This window comes from Parus major, chromosome 3, assembly GCF_001522545.3.
Source record: "Parus major isolate Abel chromosome 3, Parus_major1.1, whole genome shotgun sequence".
NCBI classification, from domain to species: domain Eukaryota; kingdom Metazoa; phylum Chordata; class Aves; order Passeriformes; family Paridae; genus Parus; species Parus major.
This window is the reverse complement of record NC_031770.1, coordinates 11,075,653-11,094,515: the sequence shown is the minus strand read 5'-3', so window position 1 is coordinate 11,094,515 and position 18,863 is coordinate 11,075,653. Positions and strand designations below refer to the sequence as shown.

The 18,863-nt window shown below is 39.3% G+C and overlaps 1 protein-coding gene across 4 annotated transcripts in view; it reads left to right on the top strand.

The window, feature by feature from the left end:
• Window positions 1-68: 68 nt before the first annotated feature.
• Window positions 69-18,863, top strand: part of SOS1 (SOS Ras/Rac guanine nucleotide exchange factor 1) — a 42,915-nt gene continuing 24,120 nt past the window's right edge. Inside the window, exons 1-9 of one of the 4 annotated variants that reach the window (XM_033513230.1) lie at window positions 70-1,202; window positions 2,527-2,905; window positions 8,527-8,652; window positions 10,858-10,989; window positions 11,537-11,701; window positions 13,069-13,278; window positions 13,717-13,860; window positions 15,604-15,714; window positions 15,824-15,922. In XM_033513230.1, coding sequence (XP_033369121.1) covers window positions 2,888-2,905; window positions 8,527-8,652; window positions 10,858-10,989; window positions 11,537-11,701; window positions 13,069-13,278; window positions 13,717-13,860; window positions 15,604-15,714; window positions 15,824-15,922 — 1,005 coding nt within the window. In that variant the 5' untranslated portion in view covers window positions 70-1,202; window positions 2,527-2,887. Of the gene's footprint in view, window positions 1,203-2,526; window positions 3,791-8,526; window positions 8,653-10,857; window positions 10,990-11,536; window positions 11,702-13,068; window positions 13,279-13,716; window positions 13,861-15,603; window positions 15,715-15,823; window positions 15,923-18,863 lie in introns of all 4 variants that reach the window. The other 3 variants (XM_033513231.1, XM_015621681.3, XM_033513232.1) reach the window with 3 other exon arrangements.

Genomic DNA, 18,863 nt, shown 5'->3' with positions numbered 1-18,863 from the left:
GGGCCCGGCAGCCGCGCTGGGGCGATGCTCTGACAGACGGAGCCGTGTAGATAAAAAGCGAGTGATGGACACACGAGTCCTGTCCCCTCTCGGCCCGCAGGGACGCAGGTGCTGCTGCTGCGGGTTTCTCCCGGTCTTCCTTGGCGACACAACTGGGAATAGGGGGGGATTGTTATGAGCAGCTCCTGAGAGAATTTTGGTTAATTAGTGTTCGTGTCTAATGGCTTTTAGTTAACCTTCTCTTAGTTTAAATACCTTTTTGCTGAGAAGGCTTAATCGGGACAAACGAGCAAGTCTTGCTCCCTCAGGATGGTGAGGCTTGTGCCTGTGGCGTGGAAAGAATTTATTCGGAAGAGAGGAAAAAATGGTGAGGGCTCCTCTTCCACTTTTGCAGCCTGAACCCAGAAAGTAGGAGGCTTAAGAAACAGCTTTTCTGACACTGTTACTTGAACTGGCTTCAGATTGCAGAACTTCATGTGGTTTAGTCGTGCACTTTCTGAATTACTGTCTAGTTACAGCTATTAACTGTAACTTTTGCCTGAAAGGCTCCTTCCTTGGGGTGGTTGAGAGGTCTCAGGTGCTGCAGTTACACACATGCAGTATTTGTTCCTAATTTCCTCATGCAGTATACTGCCTCTCTTCTCTGGGCATGCTCTTTGAGGTCTCCAGCACTGTGTGGCTTTGTCCAGTTCTTGGAAGTCTTTTTGCTTGTCTCATCCGTAGCACGTGCTGTTAATGTCTTATCCCTGGATAGTTTCTTCCTTGAAACTTCAGCACTAACTAACTACACGACTGACTCGTGGTGCTTGTGAGCACTTGGACACCCATCCAACTGAAGCCTGCTTGGAAACTGGAGCTACCCAAGGTCCCAGCCATAGAGAACTTGTTCCTTTGGAGGATGGTTTATTCCATGGTGGAGCAAATGTTTATCAGACTTGAAAGGAATCTCAATGCTGACAACTGGAGTACACAGAGTGAGGATTCAAAGCGAGCGAGCGTTAAAACTTTGGAATTACTTGTGACAACTGAAGTGCCAGATTTCTTCCCACTGGACAAGCCATTCGTGAAGTCACCCTACATTAAAGATGCTTCCTGAAGGAGCTGGATGAATTATGCAGTGAGAAAAGGAATTCCAGAATCTAAGGTCAGCAGAGAAGGCCAACGAGGACAAGCTACCAAGGATGATGAGCTGGCCCTGCAAGGTATAGTTGTCTTGGTTTTGTTGTCCTCTGCTCTGTTTCTCTTTGTGGGTAAAGGCTGACAGGAGTCAGGTGAAGTGAGTTCCAAAGGCTTCACACTGAAACTTGTAACTGTCTGGCAGATGCTGGCTCTTTTGACCTCAGCTTTTCATAAGATCACCACCTGTTTCCTACCTTCTCTCAGGCTGTTGCTGTGAAGATGGAAATAATCTGTCCAGATTATCACCAGCTTTACTGAAGAGCCAAATACTTGAGTTACAGGAAAACTAAATGGCAGATGAAAATGTTAAATTATTGCCTTACTGGCTTCTTCATTAATGGACAAACTGTGTCATGTATTTTCCTAATGTGATAGAGCTACAGATAGTTTTGAGTAGGGTGTTTTGCCCTGATAAAGGCCCCTAAATTAATGAACCAGTCACGGGTGGCAGGTAAACCCATGAACTTGCCTTGATAATCAAGGCAGGTGCAACACTGCAGCATTGCAGTCAGTGACCCCCTGGGTAGTTCACCAACTCCGTGCTGCACCTACAAGCCAGCACATGGGACTGGTAAAGTGGAGAGGGTGGCAGCATTTCCCGGTGGGATCAAAGGGCAGGACTGTCCTGGAGGGAAACTGGTGCCCTGTGACTTTGCTGAATTGCCAGAGTGTTGCTGTCTCAGTAGGAGTCAGAATTTTGGAAGCTCATGTATATCCCATTGTTGCTAGAGGAGAACTTTTCATTTACTTTTCCCTTAGCTGACCACATGCTGGCACTCATTCTCGGGTAGTAACAGCAGCTGAACTTCACCTGAAACCAGGTGGTTGTAGAGGCAGAATTGTGATGATTTCCTGCACAGCTGGATATTAGACTTAATAGTTTGTGGAGACCTGTGTTGAATTAAGAGGTCCATTGAGGAGAGTGGCATTTAAGTTAAGGTTGTAAGAGCACATATACCAGGATATGGAGTGTGTGCAGCTCTTGGGGAAAGCTGCCACACGTAGATTGAATCATTAAAATGCCATTGCCCTTTTGTAACTGTGAGTTGGCTTCTAATGCAGAGCTCAAACTACAGCCTCAGGATTGCTTTCTTAAAGAATGGGTGTTGTTGAATCATTGCAAATAGCTTTCTTTTTCCCAGAGGATGATTTTGATTCTATTTTTTATCAAGCAGCAAACCCAAGAATATAGAGTAAGAATAAATCTCTTCCTACATCAGGCAATTCTTAGGAGACCATGCCTTGTGTTTCATTAGATATGAACCTTAGCAGAGCTGCATTTGCAAAGAGCAGCTCTTGTACCATGGAGATCATAATGTAATCCCTTTTCTTCTGATTCTTCTTCAGATGCTGTCAAGATAGACTCCAGTGCACTCTATTAGGAAGAAAATGATGTCAACTGAGATTCTTCTCTGCCTGGTCACAGTTATTTTGAAGCTGCAAAAGAGGAGTGTTGCAGGGATCTTTGTTTGCTGGCGAAAGGCAGTAATCATGGTGATGAGGTACAAGAAAAGGGAGGAAGAAAGAACAATAACAGGTGTCTGAAATTGTACTTGCAAGGATGGACAGAAGGTGAGATGCTGGGAGATGCTGAAGATGAAGGATTCAAGACATTTGAAACACCAGAAGTCTCGGGTACCTGGAGACAGAGATACACAGCTTTTAGTGCACCTTGGAAAACAGACTCAGGCATGACACCTGCCATGTGATGCCTCTTCCAGCACTGGTATTCCTCTGCTAGTGAATTCACACTCTGTACTCTGGTCATAACCTTTTGGATAGCTTTTCTTGAACACCATTCCTTATGGTTTCATCTTGCTGGTATAACTTGTTCATGGAGTCAGAATTTCTGTGTATGATGCACTTGTTCCCTGATCCATTGGTTTTTGCAGTAGGAAGCATGTCATCCCTACTGATGGATACCTTAAACCATTTGATGATGGAGAGAAACAAAGGAATGTTCTGTTCTTTGCATCCCTCAAGTTGTTTTGAATCAGTTGAGCAGTTAACCAGGGGTACTTTTGGAGTTTGTTGTGGTCAGAAAGATTGGACTGGTGTGGCTTGGCAGCTGAAGGGATTTGCTTCCTTGGTTAAAGAAACTGTTCCAGACAGTGTGCTTCCAGGGACTCCATGTGTCGTCTGGTCAGTCTTCTGGATCTTTCATGGAGCAAAAGACATGGGAAAAGCTGCTTCAGTCACTACAGAGTTCTCAGGAGGCTGTTGCTGGCAAAGATATTTCAACCTGATGTTTAATTACCTGGCTCTTCAAATTGGTGACAAACCAATTGCCACTTGCTACTCAGAATGACACTTCCTACTCTTAGCATTGCTTCACACAAGATGTAGAGCTTTCTTAATTTCTAATCACTTTGGGTCCTCTGTTCTTCTGATGGCTGTGGAGGATAAAACTAAGAACCTCCTACAGTTCAAGTCTTTACAGCATTATTTTTTTCACCTGCCCAGTGAAGCAGTGTAAAACTGCTGCCCTTCTGAGACATCAGCTGAAACGCTAGCAAAAATCTGAGTCCTGCGTCCTTGGTGAATTGTTTCTGAAGAGTGCATCCAAGACATTTATGTTTGATTTAATTTACTTTATTTTTAATTGACTGAGGTAAGAAAACATGGTCAGGGTTACTAAATATCAGCAGAGATGTACAAGAATAGAAGAAAAAGCTTTTTAAGGAGTGCTGACTGTATAAGAACACTCATCCATGCAAGGTGTACATAAAGTACTTGGTCCTGGAGTGTTTAGTGATAAGCTTGTGGTTTTTTAGTCATTGAAGGAAAATAAAGGATGTGTTGAGCAAAAATGACTTATAGCATTAGTGAAGATTTTCAAAGGTGCTGAACTGAAGAAAATTCTTTCCAGAACAATCTCTGTTGCCAAATTTATTTCTGTGATGGATTATTTATACTAATAATCCATTTCCAAAGGTTTAGAAAATTTTCAGTTTAGAAAACTACTTACAGTCAGTAAATTTTTATCTTCTCTGACAATGCTTTGGAGGGTGGCTTGGCATGTTGTCTCATAACAAAACTCCTTCCATGATCCATGATGTGGCTTTTTTCCCTTTAGATCCTTTTTTGCAAGCCCTTCAGCTGCCACCAGGGCAGACTGGCAGCACAGCCCATACTCAGCAGTGAAGTACAGTTGTTCTTTAGCAAGAGTTGTTTTTTGGTTCATAATGTGACTTTTTTGGCAGAATCCCACTATAGGGGTCATCTTGCCCAGTTATGAAAAAAAAATATATCTGTAACCCACAGTTGATGCTTCATTTTTATTTTAGTTTGTTATGTAGCTTTACAATTGTTTCCTTTAGAATTCCTTTGGAATGGTTTCCTTTTTTTATGCTGTTTTCTGAAGCTGATGGAGTTTCTGCTGCTCCTGATGGGCTCAGCTCAGGTATTGTTCTCTGAAGCTGCAGGATTTGTCTGGTGTGTTCTGTACATAACAGAACAACTGTGAACCTGATTGTGTTGATTGTTAATGATTATTTGGGAGCATGAAGCTGGTGTTTATGTGTCGTAAGTTGCTTTAAGAAGTCTCTGTATCCAGGTTTTTTTCATCCTGAATTGAAATTTTTCAGCTTACAAGCAATCTGCTAGGCTTTTTCTCACAGCCACTGAGGAAGAGGTAACAGAAAACTCTTGCTGAGGATATAACTCTCAGTATCACTCAGATTGTTAAATTCACTGTGTTTTCCTTTCTTTTCTATTATCAAACACCTCTTTCTAATGCAGAACAAGCTGTTGAGTGTCACTCTAGACTGGAGTTTGGGTCATCTTGTGACCAGCCTAGGATTTGTTGTGTTGGACCTGTTGGGAGACCAAGCCTCCGTCTAACCTGAAGCTGTTTGATCTGCAGTCCTTTAAATGAAATGTTTCTCAGGGTTTGGTTTAAAGTTCCTACTGCTCCCCCTGAGGCTTATGGGAATATTTATATTCTAATTTATTATGGAGAGTTTGAAAACAAATGGTTTGAGAAGACTTTATATAAAATAAGCTGTTATGGGTTATAAAGTAAAGATCAGCTATATTTGTATTGAACATTAATCACTTCCTTCATTGTTGGTCTCATTGACTTTTTCTGCCAATTTAGATTTATGGCTGCCTAATTTTTAAGGTCTTGCTCTTCCTGATAGAAATTCTTTGCTTTTGTGGATTTTAAGGGAAGAGGACAAAAAAAGGCACAGGTAAAAAAACCCAAGTATTGGGTTGTATTCGTATTGTAGGATTTTCTTTTAGTGTTATAATTTTATTTTTTTTTAAGCAGGCACTGTTTGTCTGCTCATGTTAAACAGATCCTGAAAAGCTGTTCAAGAAATACTGGCTCTGCTTATCTTTAAATAAAGAAATCTCTGGTCATTTCTCTTTTGAGAATTAGGAAAGATTGAGAAGATTGGATACTCAAAAAAGTGAATACATGAGTTGAGTGAAAACAGCTATGGTGGCAGGGATTTGTAGCTGATGTAGCTTGTATTTGCCCTTTGGAATTTGTTGGGAAATTTTGAAGATTTGAAGTTTTAAAAGTTTTTAAACTGCTTTTTTAGTAATTTCCCTTCTCATAAGATAGACATTTTATTGTGTGTGTAGGAGGGAAGGGAATGGTTCTGTCATTATTTAAGGGAGAGGTTAAATGTTTAGATAAGAATCTGATCTAAACATCACAACAGTTCAGAAGTTGTTAGTCTGTTTTTATCATGCGTTTTCCTAAGTAGAATTGACAGATCAGGTGGGATTCAAGCCATACTCCCCCTTTTCAAGGGTGATAAGGCAGGGTGGCCCAGGTTTTTTAATTTAAAATCTGAGATGATTTTATGAGAAAGATGGAAAGCCCCTGGTAATTCGATCTTCTCTTTTTTTTTGAAACTAATCATGTGATGGTTTATGCTAACAGATGTTCCCATTTCTTGTCTTCTCTTACTAAATCTTGCATCTTACCCAGCCTTGCATCATGTCTTAGATAATGGACTTTGGAGTTGCACTGAGTACCCTCAAATAACATTCTGTCATTCTCAGTTTGAGCTTTTGAGTACTACAGTAGTGCAGATACTGAAATTACACTTTTCTGTGATAACTGTGCACTGAACTATGCTGTTCTTTTCCTTGTCAGTCTGGTTGTTTTCTTTCCTTCACTTGTATGACTTTGAACCCTAACTGATACTAAGTGTCACGTAGCAATGAAGGTTATTTACCATCTACCTAATATAGATAAGCTGTGCTGGCAAGCCAATGGCAACTCATGATGTTTTCTTCTGCCAAGGTGGATGTTCTGTTAAAGTGGAGCTGGGCAGTGGCCTTTGAGAAGGATGGTGTCACTGTTCCCAGACAGAAATGCTTAGGGAAAATGTCTGAAACTTTTATCTCCTGAACTCAGAGTAGGTTATCATTGGTGACTCTGTTTTGGCTGACTGTGGATAATGTTTCAGGTTATGGCCTGATGTGGTATTTTTGTTTGTTTGTTCTTATTCTTATAGGCTCTGTGTTACAGACGAAAGGAGTTGTAATGAGGTTATTAAAGTCTGGTCTGTTTTCTAAGTAAAGGAGAAAATAGAGCTGCTCTTCATCACTCCAGTTCATCATGCTCTGTATTTTTACTGTTGAATTGACTTGGTAATTTAACACTTCTTGAAATACAAAGTGCTAGAGTATAATATAGGGAGACTGTAATACAAATTTGTTCAGTTCTGCTTTAAAAACAACACACATTAAAGGCAGCATCTTACAGACGGCTCAGATCAGCTCTGCCCTTTAAGAGAACGCTTTGGCAAGTCTGTAATTTCTGGTGTTAAGGTGTTCCAAACTGGTACAGTATTTCAGATGTCAGTGTTTGAATTGTAAATAATGTTTGGGACTGCCTGGCATGCTGTTATTCATGTAGCTCCACAAACACACTCTAGCTGTGCATAGCGAAGTTCTTAGGAAAAGTGAAACTGTTGGCATAATCAAAATAGTTGTGTTAGCTAGTCAAATGGAGAGAAGTTCTTGTGTTCTATTTTTGCCAGACTGCTTTTATGTTATAAAAGCGGTGACTTCTGGAGGTGTTTTTTAAGACCTGCTGAATAAGGGTGTGCAATCTGCAAGAAGCCAAACGCGTGATCCAGCGTATTTGAATCTCAGCAGCAGTTAAGTGAGCACCAGGACTGTGCCCAGACATGAAGCTTTCAGGCTAATGAGTGCCTTAGCAGGCAGGTGGATTTCTGTTTGAGGCTGTTGTGTGTTTGAACTTCATAACATTTAGTTCTTGCTATGACTGCAAACAGGAATTAAGACTCAGGTGTGAAATTAAATAATTATGGTAGCATTATTTGAATACAGACATGGGTTTAACTTTTGGATGAAGCAGATTATTGGGTTTTGCTTCAGCCTTAGTGTTAGTGGCTGAGAGAACTGAAGGCATTTTGAGCTGTGTGCAGAGAAACAGTAAAATGATGAAATTGGGGCTTGACAGATGCGTTGCGAAAGTCAGCAGTCAGCTTGCTCTGGCATAATGTTTGCCATCGGTGTAGGACTGAGATTAAACTGTCTGTTTAGGCTCTGAAGCACTGAGCTTTGTGCACCTGAAATTTAAATGGTTAAAACTAATGTGCTAATTTGGGAACTACAGAAGTGCAAAGGAAAAGTATACCTCAGGTTAAATGGAAGGAGCAGGAGGGGTTGTTCCTTGTTGAATTTGCACCAGTAAGAAATTAGACACACTTAGGACATACAAGCAAACATATTGGGACCAAATTTTCAGAATCTCAGCTGCCAATTAATGCCACGACAACACTTTTTTGAAGTGGGTTTTTTTTTTTACTGTAGAGGCTGTCATATTCTTAAGAAAACACTATGGGAGGAAACTTCTAAGCTAATCTTCTGAGTGCTAACTGACCATGGATTAAATAATTTGAAATAATAAATGCTGCTGAAATCATTGTTTCTGTAGTGTGCTCTGTGAAAAATGTTCTGTGTTTTGTTATTGTAGATTGTGTCAAAGGGGGAAAACCCCTACTGCTGAAACCTCCTGTAAAAACACTGGTTAAAGAGCTAGTGGAGAGAGATAAGTATATGCAAGGGCTTTAAATTTTTCCTAATTGCACTGCTAAGCACAGTTATTAATTAACCATTTTCTTGACATTAAATACAGTTTATAGTGATTTAAGTACATAAAGCATTTGAGATTTATATTTCTGTCAGGTGTGAATGTTTCACTCAGGTTTGTCTGATGGACCTTAACAGAGCTACATTTTTGTACTTTTCTGGGCTGTTTGGCTTGGGTTTTGTTATCTTTTTTTTTTCTGCAAGAAAAACATGTGCTTTGAAGAAGAACAAAACTCAAATCTTGAATTCTTCTCTTTCCTGTAGGTTCAGGTGCAAGTCCATCCTAAACTTTCCTCTACTGAAGATGCATTGCAGTATGTGGAGGAGTTAATTCTTCAGTTGTTAAATATGTTGTGTCAAGCTCAACCAAGAAGTTTTCTGGATGTAGAGGTATAGAGGACACTGATTACAATGTTATTAGAAATTATTTGAACTGTTACATGAAAGCTGCTGTATTAATCATTTCACAATGCAAAAAGGAAAGCAGTAATTATGTATCTTTATGTAGCAGAGCCTTCTGCATAAAGCCTACGGAGTTCCCTAATAGCTCATTTTCCTATCAATTTAATTTGTTGTTCAGTGCACAGCAAAACTATCTGTGAGCTGTATTGCTTTTTAATAGCTGCTGAATGTAAATTTCTTATATAAAGCTGACTAGTTCCTTTCAAAAGACCTTTTTTCCCCTCACTGGTACTGTATGCAAATTACAGCTGCTTAGTCTGAGGCTCTGTGCTGCTTTCTCAGCATGGTAATTTGGGCTGATATACCCCCTGCTGTCCCAGAAATTAAAGCAAAAATAGTTCAGTCACTTTTTCAGAAGGAGTTTAGGAACACATTTTTCCTCTGTACAGAGGCTTCATCTCTTCCCACTGCCTTTTCAAAGACCTACAGCCTCTGCTGCTCAGCAGAGCAGCTTAATGTTTAAGAAGAGAGGTTGAGCTGAAGAGTTTTTCCATCTGAGGAACAAATTAGTGAAGCTGTATCACTCAGACTTCTGTCCATGAGTATCTTGGTAGCACTTGGTGCTTAACCATGGTTTGAAGACTTTGGTGCCAAGCTGCAGACTCTGTGTGCTGTGTGCCAGTTGGTCTCCAGTGCCTGGGGCCAGGGCCTGTGCCAAACAACTTCCTCACCTTCTGAAGAAGGTGGACTAATGGCAAATAAAACCTCACAAACAATCAAACTCTAAAAATGTGGCTGTCTTTAGAGCTCAAGACTGATGAATTTCATACTTCTTCCCTTTTAAACACTGACACCTCCAGTTGTGTTCCAGTATCCCCTTTAATGGGTGACCTGTTTTGCAGCATCATTCTGGTCTGGCAGCTCGAGAGACAAGAGCTTTGGGGAAGGTTGTTTAGTGCTGTTTGAAACAACACTGACAAAGAACTCCAACAACACTGAGAAAAACTTCACACAAAGTGTTGTATTATGAGTCTGTGAAGACAGGAGAAATGCAAAAAGTAGAGATGATCAAGCAACCACCATTTACCCCCTTGGTGTTTATGCACAATGATGCTATTTTTAATTATATGATCAAACACATTTGTTTTTCCGCTGGAACACCTTCATTGTTCAGTCAACAGACTAGGAGTGTGAACTGGTATTAGATAGTGAATCAGACCTTTTTTTGGTAGGACCTCTGCTTTCTGTTTGCCAAAGTGTTATGAGGGAAAAACAAAAAAAAGCCTGCACTTTGAGAAGTTGAGTATTGCCTTTATAGAATAGTATTCTGTCACTTCGTTGTTGTTAGAAACTTTTAGTTTGTGTACTTTTTTCTGTACCAGCTCTCTGTAAGTGGTCATTGACTTCATCTTCCTCATTTCATGGTTACTCAAACAGGAGCTATATTTACATAAGTGAGCACTTGCAACTGAAACAGTCAGTGGGAACTGTGGTCTGAAAAAATAAAATGGGAAGTGATGAGAGAAAATAAATTTCTGGCATCTGTGAATACTAGGGCTGCAAAAACATGGCAAAGCTTTTGAACCTCCAGAGATCTGTGTGTTGTTCAATGCATTGGAGTGTGCAGGTGTCCTCAGGCACTGCTGGAAGGAGTAAATAAACTGGGCCATGTCTGGTCCAGTTTATTGCCTGAAACTGGTTTAGAATATGTGGATGCTGTTGGACTTTTTCTTCTCCTGTTATGTTTTCTGCCATCATCAGAACAGTTTGCATGTGTACAGACTGGACCATGTGCTGAGCAGTAAAAGTGAAACAGAAAGCCTGTTATCATTTCATTCAGTGACCATCCTGTACAGGGAGTGAAGTGCTAGGAGAAAATGTAGTCAGGTATTTAAATGCTGAATTACCAGGAGTGTGCACAAGGAGCAAACTGTGCCTTGAGTTGCAGCTTAATTCTTAAATTTTGAGCACTAGGTAATTCTAGATAATGATATGTGAAGCAGCTGTATGAATGTAATGAGCAGTGTGTCCCAAAATTATAGCATTTACACATCTAGTATAAGCTTTTATAGCTGAAGTACAAATACTAGCAACCATTTCTTGGTTAAGTAATAGCAGTTTGATAAGACAGTGACATTGCTGAGATCATTCATATGGTGCATTTACACCTTGGTCATGTTTTCTTGTCTTAAGGATCGTGTTCAAAAAAGTTTTCCCCATCCTATTGATAAGTGGGCAATAGCTGATGCCCAGTCTGCTATTGAGAAGAGGAAACGAAGGAATCCGTTATCTCTTCCAGTAGAAAAAATCCATCCCTTGTTAAAGGTAAGCAGTGATGGAATCTTGCCTTCAGAACACAGTTAGAGGTCAACCCCTTTGTTTCATGTAATGTCTACTTGAACTGTGAACTAAAAGAATTAAGAATATCTGTGTTTTTTGCATAGTTCTAAGTGTTCCAGTTAATGGAATATACAAATTTCTGAGTTAAAAATCGCTCAATTCTCTCTTCAACAAACAAGGCCAAGAACCCATTGTATACATTTGATTGTTTTTCATTTTCCATGACTAAGAAAACAAGCAAGAAATTTGTGGAAATGGCCCTAAATGTTTAAGTGAGGTTTTTAGGACAGTTAGTTGGCTCTTGATACTTCCACATTTAATAGAGGAGAATCTCCAATTCTTCTCTGTTTCTTCTCTAGGTCTACACACTCCTGTGTTTCTATTCCTAAAATAGGCTGTGGATATGTGGTGAATCTTTATTGAGCAGGGTCTTAAGTTTAGTGGTTTGAGTTGTAATCTGCAGTGTCTGTTTCATCAACTGAGTAACAGTGTAATGCTTTTTTGTTTTCTTTTTTTTTTTCCCTCTTTTCAGGAAGTTCTAGGCTACAAAATTGACCACCAAGTGTCTGTTTACATAGTAGCAGTATTAGAATACATTTCTGCAGACATTTTAAAACTGGTTGGGAATTATGTGCGGAATATAAGACATTATGAGATTACAAAACAAGATATTAAAGTAGCAATGTGTGCTGATAAGGTAAGCCCAACTCAGGTTTGTCAAGTTAACAAACAACTAAAGCTGTAGGTAGTTTTGAGAGGACAGTATCTTTTTCTTAGTGAGTACATGGAATGTTGTACCTTCTAAAAAGAAATTAGTATCATAAAAGTAATGACACTAATGTGTAATGGAACAAGACTACCAGAAACCTAATTGAGCTTATAAAGCTCTTACTTGTGCTTATTAATACTTAAATTTCTCTTTCTCTTGATTGCACCTGCCTAATGTCAGCAACATGTGAATACTTTAATAATGACTGTGTAGCAGCACTAACTTCAGACTGTATTGCACGTGAAAAGTTGTGTTTCAATGGGTCAAAGAAAATCCCCATCTCATTAGCATCTCAGCTCAGTCTTCCTCAGTAGTGAGACATGAGCCTGGTGAATACAGCATGGAATCTCCTAGCAGTGTGCTAGAACTGTATCTGTGAAGGAAAGTTAGAAATGGTGGGGTCTCCTTGAATACTTGGGTTACTCCATGTAATTCCTACAGTAGTGATGCTGTAATGTCCCATTTCCCAGAATTAGTTAGGCTTCATGCAAAATGTCCTGCATTTTTCTGCTTTTATATAGAGTCACTGTAATGAGTCCTGGCCCACATACCACATTTGGAAGATTGTCCAGTGATCCAGTTTGGTTGAGAACTTTAAATTATTGATTGCTTGCATTTGGTAAATCTTGCTGGGTATGAATTGAGACCTCTGGTAGTCAGAGTGTTTAGAGTTCCTGTTGTCTGTGTAATTCTGCAACAGGACTGGTTTCTGAAGCTGGTGCCCTTTCTCAGGGGTTTATTTTAACAAGAGAATTAAGGAATTAAGGACAGAAACTGGGCCATGTACAGTCTGTGGACAGGCCAGTGTTCATTGCAGGTAGATCACAGGGTTCTGAGCATCATCATGTCTGACTTCCTGGTAAAGCTAAAGCTGAAAAGCCAAAATACACACACCTTTTAATTTCAGACAGTATCTTCAGAAACTTAGATTGTGTACTGCTGATCCAGAGAAATAGAACACAGCTAAATGCTAATTGTTTTTGTGCACTTCACCTTTTGAAATTGTAATTGATTTTAAGACCATGTTCTTGGAAAGATTCCTGGGTTGGTCTAAGTGACTGGGAGTCTTCAGAAATTGCCGTCAAATAATGACTTGCAAATTCATAGCAATGGATATTGGTTTTGTAATGCTCAGCTGATTGCAGGATTATAATATATAAATCTTGCATTCTATGTTCTAAATCTGCTGATTGCTCTGATTTCATGGCAATAATAGGTTTTCTTTATTGCTAACTCGCTGGTCAATCTTGAAAAGGGCTTCTCACTTCGTGGATTTCCCTCTCTTTGCTGCCTAGGTATTAATGGATATGTTCCATCAAGATGTAGAAGATTTAAGTGCACTAACTTTATCTGATGAAGAACCCTCCACCTCAGGGGAGCAAACCTATTATGACCTAGTGAAGTCATTTATGGCAGAAGTTCGACAATATATAAGGGAACTGAATCTCATTATCAGAGTTTTTAGAGAGCCATATGCCTCCAACTCCAAATTGTTTTCATCTCATGTAAGTATTGTACAAACCACAAGCACAAAAAGCACTGTAATATCTATAAATATAGATGGATACTTCCCAAACTTAACTGTTGTTGAGTTTAATGTATCAGTAGTAGAAAAAGCACTTTTCTTGAGTTTTGAAATGGAAATAGTAAAAGAGCATTTGCAGGTTCTGTAGGACTGTGGAAGAAACCTTCTCATTTACTTATGTTCACTTACAGGCCTGTAATTTTAAGATTTGTCACTGTTCTTTGCTATGTTTCAATAATGTACATTTTATATATTTATATAAAATATTTTTAAAATACATTTTATGATCTTAAATAAATCACGGAAAAAATATATTACAAAATGATTGTAAAATCTTGTTCTATTTAAGGAAGTTCTTCACTTTCACACCAGAACAGAGTAGCTTTGCACATTTGACTTTTGTTTTGTTTTGTTGCAGGATGTAGAAAATATATTTAGTCGTATATCAGACATCCATGAACTTAGTGTGAAGTTACTGGGTCATATAGAGGACACTGTTGAAATGACAGATGAAGGTAGTCCTCACCCACTAGTAGGCAGCTGTTTTGAAGATATGGCAGAGGTGAGAGAATGGGGTTGGGGATTTTTAAATTTTTTTTATTTTGTATGTTCATATTTAAATGCTTGCAATTAGATCTCTGTTCTAGCTGGCTTTCTTCAGTGTGAGATCTCTTCCAACCTCACTCTGATGAAGGGACTATCCATTTTTTAAAGTGCTCTTATCTTTTTACTCTCTAAATCTCAGCTTTTAGAGTGGCTGTTTAAAGTTCAGAGAGAGGAGGTGAAAAACAACAGCACTGGTGAGGAGGTTTCTGTAAAACTAGAAGCTGGTCAGCCTCTCCTCAGTCCCTGAGAAGATCAGCAGATCTTCCTGGACTTGACATGCAGCCATGTGAAGGACTAGAACGTGGCTGGCAAAAGCAAACACAGATTTCCAAGGGACAAACCATAGCTGTCCAGTTTGACTGTTTCCAGAGTGGTGGCTCTGTCCATGGATGAAGGGAAGAGCAGTTATTGTCTTTTACCTGAACTAAGCAAGGCCTTCAGCACAGTTTATCATGGCATGGCTGGGATGCAGCCTTGCTGGTTGAATTATAGAATATGGGCAGTTGGCTGAGCTGTCAGGCTTTTGAAGCATTGCTATCAGCAGCACAAAGGTCACCTGGAGGCCAATGGTTGCCAGCATTCCTCAGGGTTTGATACTGTTTAATGTCTGTATAGGTGGTGTGGAAGGAGGTTGCCTCATCTGGTAGGTAGGTGCTGGCAAATTGTGTGGGGACACACAGGAGGACAGAGCTGCTGCTTGTGGGACCTGACAGGCTGGAGAAATGGATCTCTGGGAGCCTCCCAGAGCGAGTAAAGGCAAACAAGAAATTCTGCACGTGGGAGCAAACAGCCCTGTGCAATGTCTCAGCTTCTGTCTGGCTGAGGAGCAGCACTGCTAGCTAGAGCAAGGAGGACCTCAGACATAGGATGTGAAGGCTAACTAGATCCTGGGTTGTGGAATGTGTAACTGGCAGTTTTGAGTAGAACTTGAGACTACATCTGGTGTACTATGTCTGCTTTTGGGCTTTCTGGTACTGGATAGGCAAGATGTACTTGTAGTGAAGGTTGCCCTGATGATTAAGAAGTTGAGGCCCACGATGCACAAAGAGGGTTGGAGACTGCTGGGTTTGTTGATTCTTGAGAAGGCTGAAGTAGGAGATCTTACTGCTGTCTTTAGTTACCTGAAGGGAAGGTGTGAGGAGGCAAATTCTTCTCAGTTGAGAACTGTGAGATGAGTGAAAGAACATGAAAATGGCAAAAAGATTAATCTTTATTTGATACTGGGGGGAGGGGGGAAATGTGGAATGAGAACAGTTGAACCTTGGAATAGGTTGCCCAGAGAGGCTTTTTTGCCTCTGTTCTTAGAGTTAGAACTCAACAGGATGAGACATCCTGAGGATTCTCAGCCAGCTTGACTGATGAATCTGTCTTTGGCCCTGAGGTGGACACTGCTTTGAAGAAAGAGTTGGACCAGTTGACTTCCAGAGGTCTTTTTTCAGACTGATTTAATCTATCATGTAAAAAGTATGGATTCTTCTCTATGGATGTTTTGGGAAAAGTATGCAGAAAAGTCTCTCCTATGTACGATATGTATTTTCTAAAAGAAATATGGAAGTTTAGTTGTTAAATCAGTCTTGTAAACTGATGGAATGTCTGTCCATAGCAGGGTGGTTGAAACTAGAAGATCTCTAAGGTCCCTTCCAACCCAAGCCATTCTGGGATTCTGTGATTGTAAAATTATTCTGTATCTCTTTTTTAGGAACTAGCATTTGATCCGTACGAATCATATGCACAAGATATTTTGCGACCTGGGTTTCATGATCATTTTCTAAGTCAATTATCAAAGCCAGGAGCAGCATTTTATTTACAGGTAACTTGCCTTTAAGAAAGACAAGTTGTTGATATTACTATTTTAATTACATTGTCTTGTTGCTTCAGTACATGTGTTGTTTTAAGACTGAAACTTATTTTGTTTCTAGTCAATAGGTGAAGGCTTCAAAGAAGCTGTTCAGTATGTTCTACCCCGGCTCCTCCTCGCCCCTGTTTACCACTGTCTTCATTATTTTGAACTGCTAAAAGTAAGAAAGTTGCATAAATCTGATGTGTTTGGGTTTTTTTTCATGGTTCTCAGTGTTAAGTGTGAGTTTTGTGTGCTCAGTTAGGTGTAAAGTCTTTTACTAGAATGTGAATAATAAAACTGCTGTGTTGAGAGAAAAGCAGGCTGTGTGTTCTGCAGGTGGATGCTATAATTAACTGAATATCAGCTGATAAATTATTTCTGTTGAATAATCTATCAATCTAGAAAGCAGTAGAGATCCACAGACTCCTATTATTGGAATGATTGTTTCAACAGTGCTAGGAGATGATGGCACATGGCTGTATTACAGAAAATGTCCAAGCCTTTCTCAAGTTGTTACTTTGTAAATTGAAAATCACAGCAAGAGTCCCCTTCAGACTTCATTCTATTTTAATAAAAGCTTCAGTGTTCTTGGGGTGCACATCCCATGGGATTGTAAAGGTGATATCTTTCCTTCAAAGGGAAGGCTTGGTTAATATTTATACTTGGCCTATTTGTAATTAGACCTTACATTGATAGGGTAACAATAGCATACACATATAATAGCTGCAGAATGTTTTTTTCTGGGTCACTTAACAGTATGGCATAATGATCTTTAAGGAGTGTAAAGCATTTTGAGGAAAACTTTCCAGTAAGATCTTCTTTTGTGCTTAATGGAAATTCATAAGGCAAACAGTATTCCAAACAATGATTTATGGAAATTTGGATCAGAAGTAAAAACAAAACAAAAAAAAACCCAAACAAAAAAAACAAAACAATATTTAAGAAATCAGTTGTGTTTCCTTGAATGTTTGGTTGGTTGTCTTTGGATAAGCCAGTAGTTCATCTTTAAGCCTAAGTGTCTACAGCTGTAACTCCATTTTTACTGATTTAGATCTACACATACACCTTTGGCACGTAGCACATCTTGTATAACATGCTTTTTGAAAAATTTTGGGATGTGTGCTTGATCTGTTTGTCTCATTCATGGGTTTGGTCTGACTATAGACATCTCTAAAATATTAAGCATTTCCTTTCATGGCAGTCCATTGGAAGGGAGGTTTGACACAGCTTGTTTCCATTTTGTATGATAAGGACCTGCACAGACATAAGGTTTCTCTGCTGACGCTGTTATCACACAGTCTCAAAATGCAGTACTGAAGGCTTTGCATACTTCCATGTGAACATGGCACTGTATTACCTAATGGACAAAGCATGAAGGATTAATCTTGTCTGACACCCAGCCATCCTGCTTTGCTTCTTGCCACTGGCAGTTTTAGGGGGAAAGGAGAGCATGTGTGTCTATGCACAGGGAGCAGCCCGTGTTCTCCTTTTTTAGGGCAGGCTGGAGTCTAAGCTGACCTTCCCCCACCAAAGTTTATCAGTCTTTTTGCAACCCATAACCTGTGCTTTCTTTTCACATTCATGCTATACACACAAACACACAGAACTCCTCTACCCTGTGTCAGTGTGATATTGTTGGGCTGGATTTTATTCTGTATCTGATAATAACCTCCTGGGTTTTCTTCCCACCGTGTTGCTCATGTCACGTTTTAGTGGGACACCTGTCACTGTGGTCTGTCAGCACACACATATTATGTACACACAATAGGCAGTGATGGATAATAGGTGCACATGAAGAGAGAAATGTCATCTCTGGTGACAGCATCTTCAGCTGTCTATGAGTACATCAATGTGCATTCAGCATATGAGTCCCCGCCTCAAGTAGTCTTTGCTAGCAGTAACATTTTCTTCCTCATATCTGGAATCTTTGAACAGATTCCAGCTTGATTTTTATCTGCCACAGAAGGATATTGGTGCAATTATTTAGCCATATCGTCCTGACAGTTCTACTGATACAAGGTTGTATTGAATTCTCTTTTTATGGTTAAGAGGCCTGATTTAGAGATTGCAGGCATGGCTATGAATAATCAAGTTAAAAATGCTATGAAAATGGACCTCTGGTTATGAGGAGGCATAATGTTGGCAAAGTGGCATATGGAAAAAACATTTGAATTTCTCTTGAATATTGATATACTTAAAGATAGAGAGGTTAGTGTTTATCTTTGAGCTGTGTTGTACAGTGTTGCATATTTTGAAGTAATCTATTTAAAATGCATTTCAGTTACCTTCTAACTATGCAGACTACAAAAAAGAAGTTAAATTTCTATTCACTAAAGGTTAGCCTATTTAGAAACTAAAGCCCTCCTGAAGTTGGACAGGGCACTAGGAATGCACAAATGCATATTCTATTTTTAGCTGAATCTTCTTGCTGTTACATTGTTGGGTAATTAGCATAGGTCTGAGAGCTGTGTTTTCCTTCATCCAACCTGAATGTCATTAAACTTTTATATAGGAATTACATAAAATAAAAGCTTTGTGTGAAACTGCATTTTTCTGCAGATGTGCAGATAATAAATGAGCTTTTCTAAATCATAGAATGATAACTATGAGCTTTAGTAATTGAAGAAAGAGGTTTTCAAGACCTTTGAATTGATTGGGCACTGTTTCAAATGCTGCACATTTGTATGCATGTATGATACTCTTTCATTGGGTGAATAGATTACTTCAAAGTTCTTTTTTTTTTCCAAAGTAGAAATGCTGCAAAGCATATGTAAACTTTGCTTAAATAAAACAGTATGTTCTGGGAAACAGGAGAACTTGATAGGGATTCTGTGTGCTTGGGATTTTTTTAAGCCAAGTGCAGACTTGAGTCCTATGATTTATGAATGGTAACCTATTGTCTCTTCACTAATATATTTTAATTGGGATTTTTTCTATAATGCACTAAAAATCTGAGGATGCTCTCATTTCACAGCAGCATCTATTATGTTCTATTAATTTTTTTTCAAACTTTGTTCTTAGATGATAAGTAACTTTCTAGGTTTTACTGACTGGCAATTCAGCTCAAGTAGAAATACTCCTCAGTTGAACCTTTTTGTCTTCCTCTTTCACCATGCTAA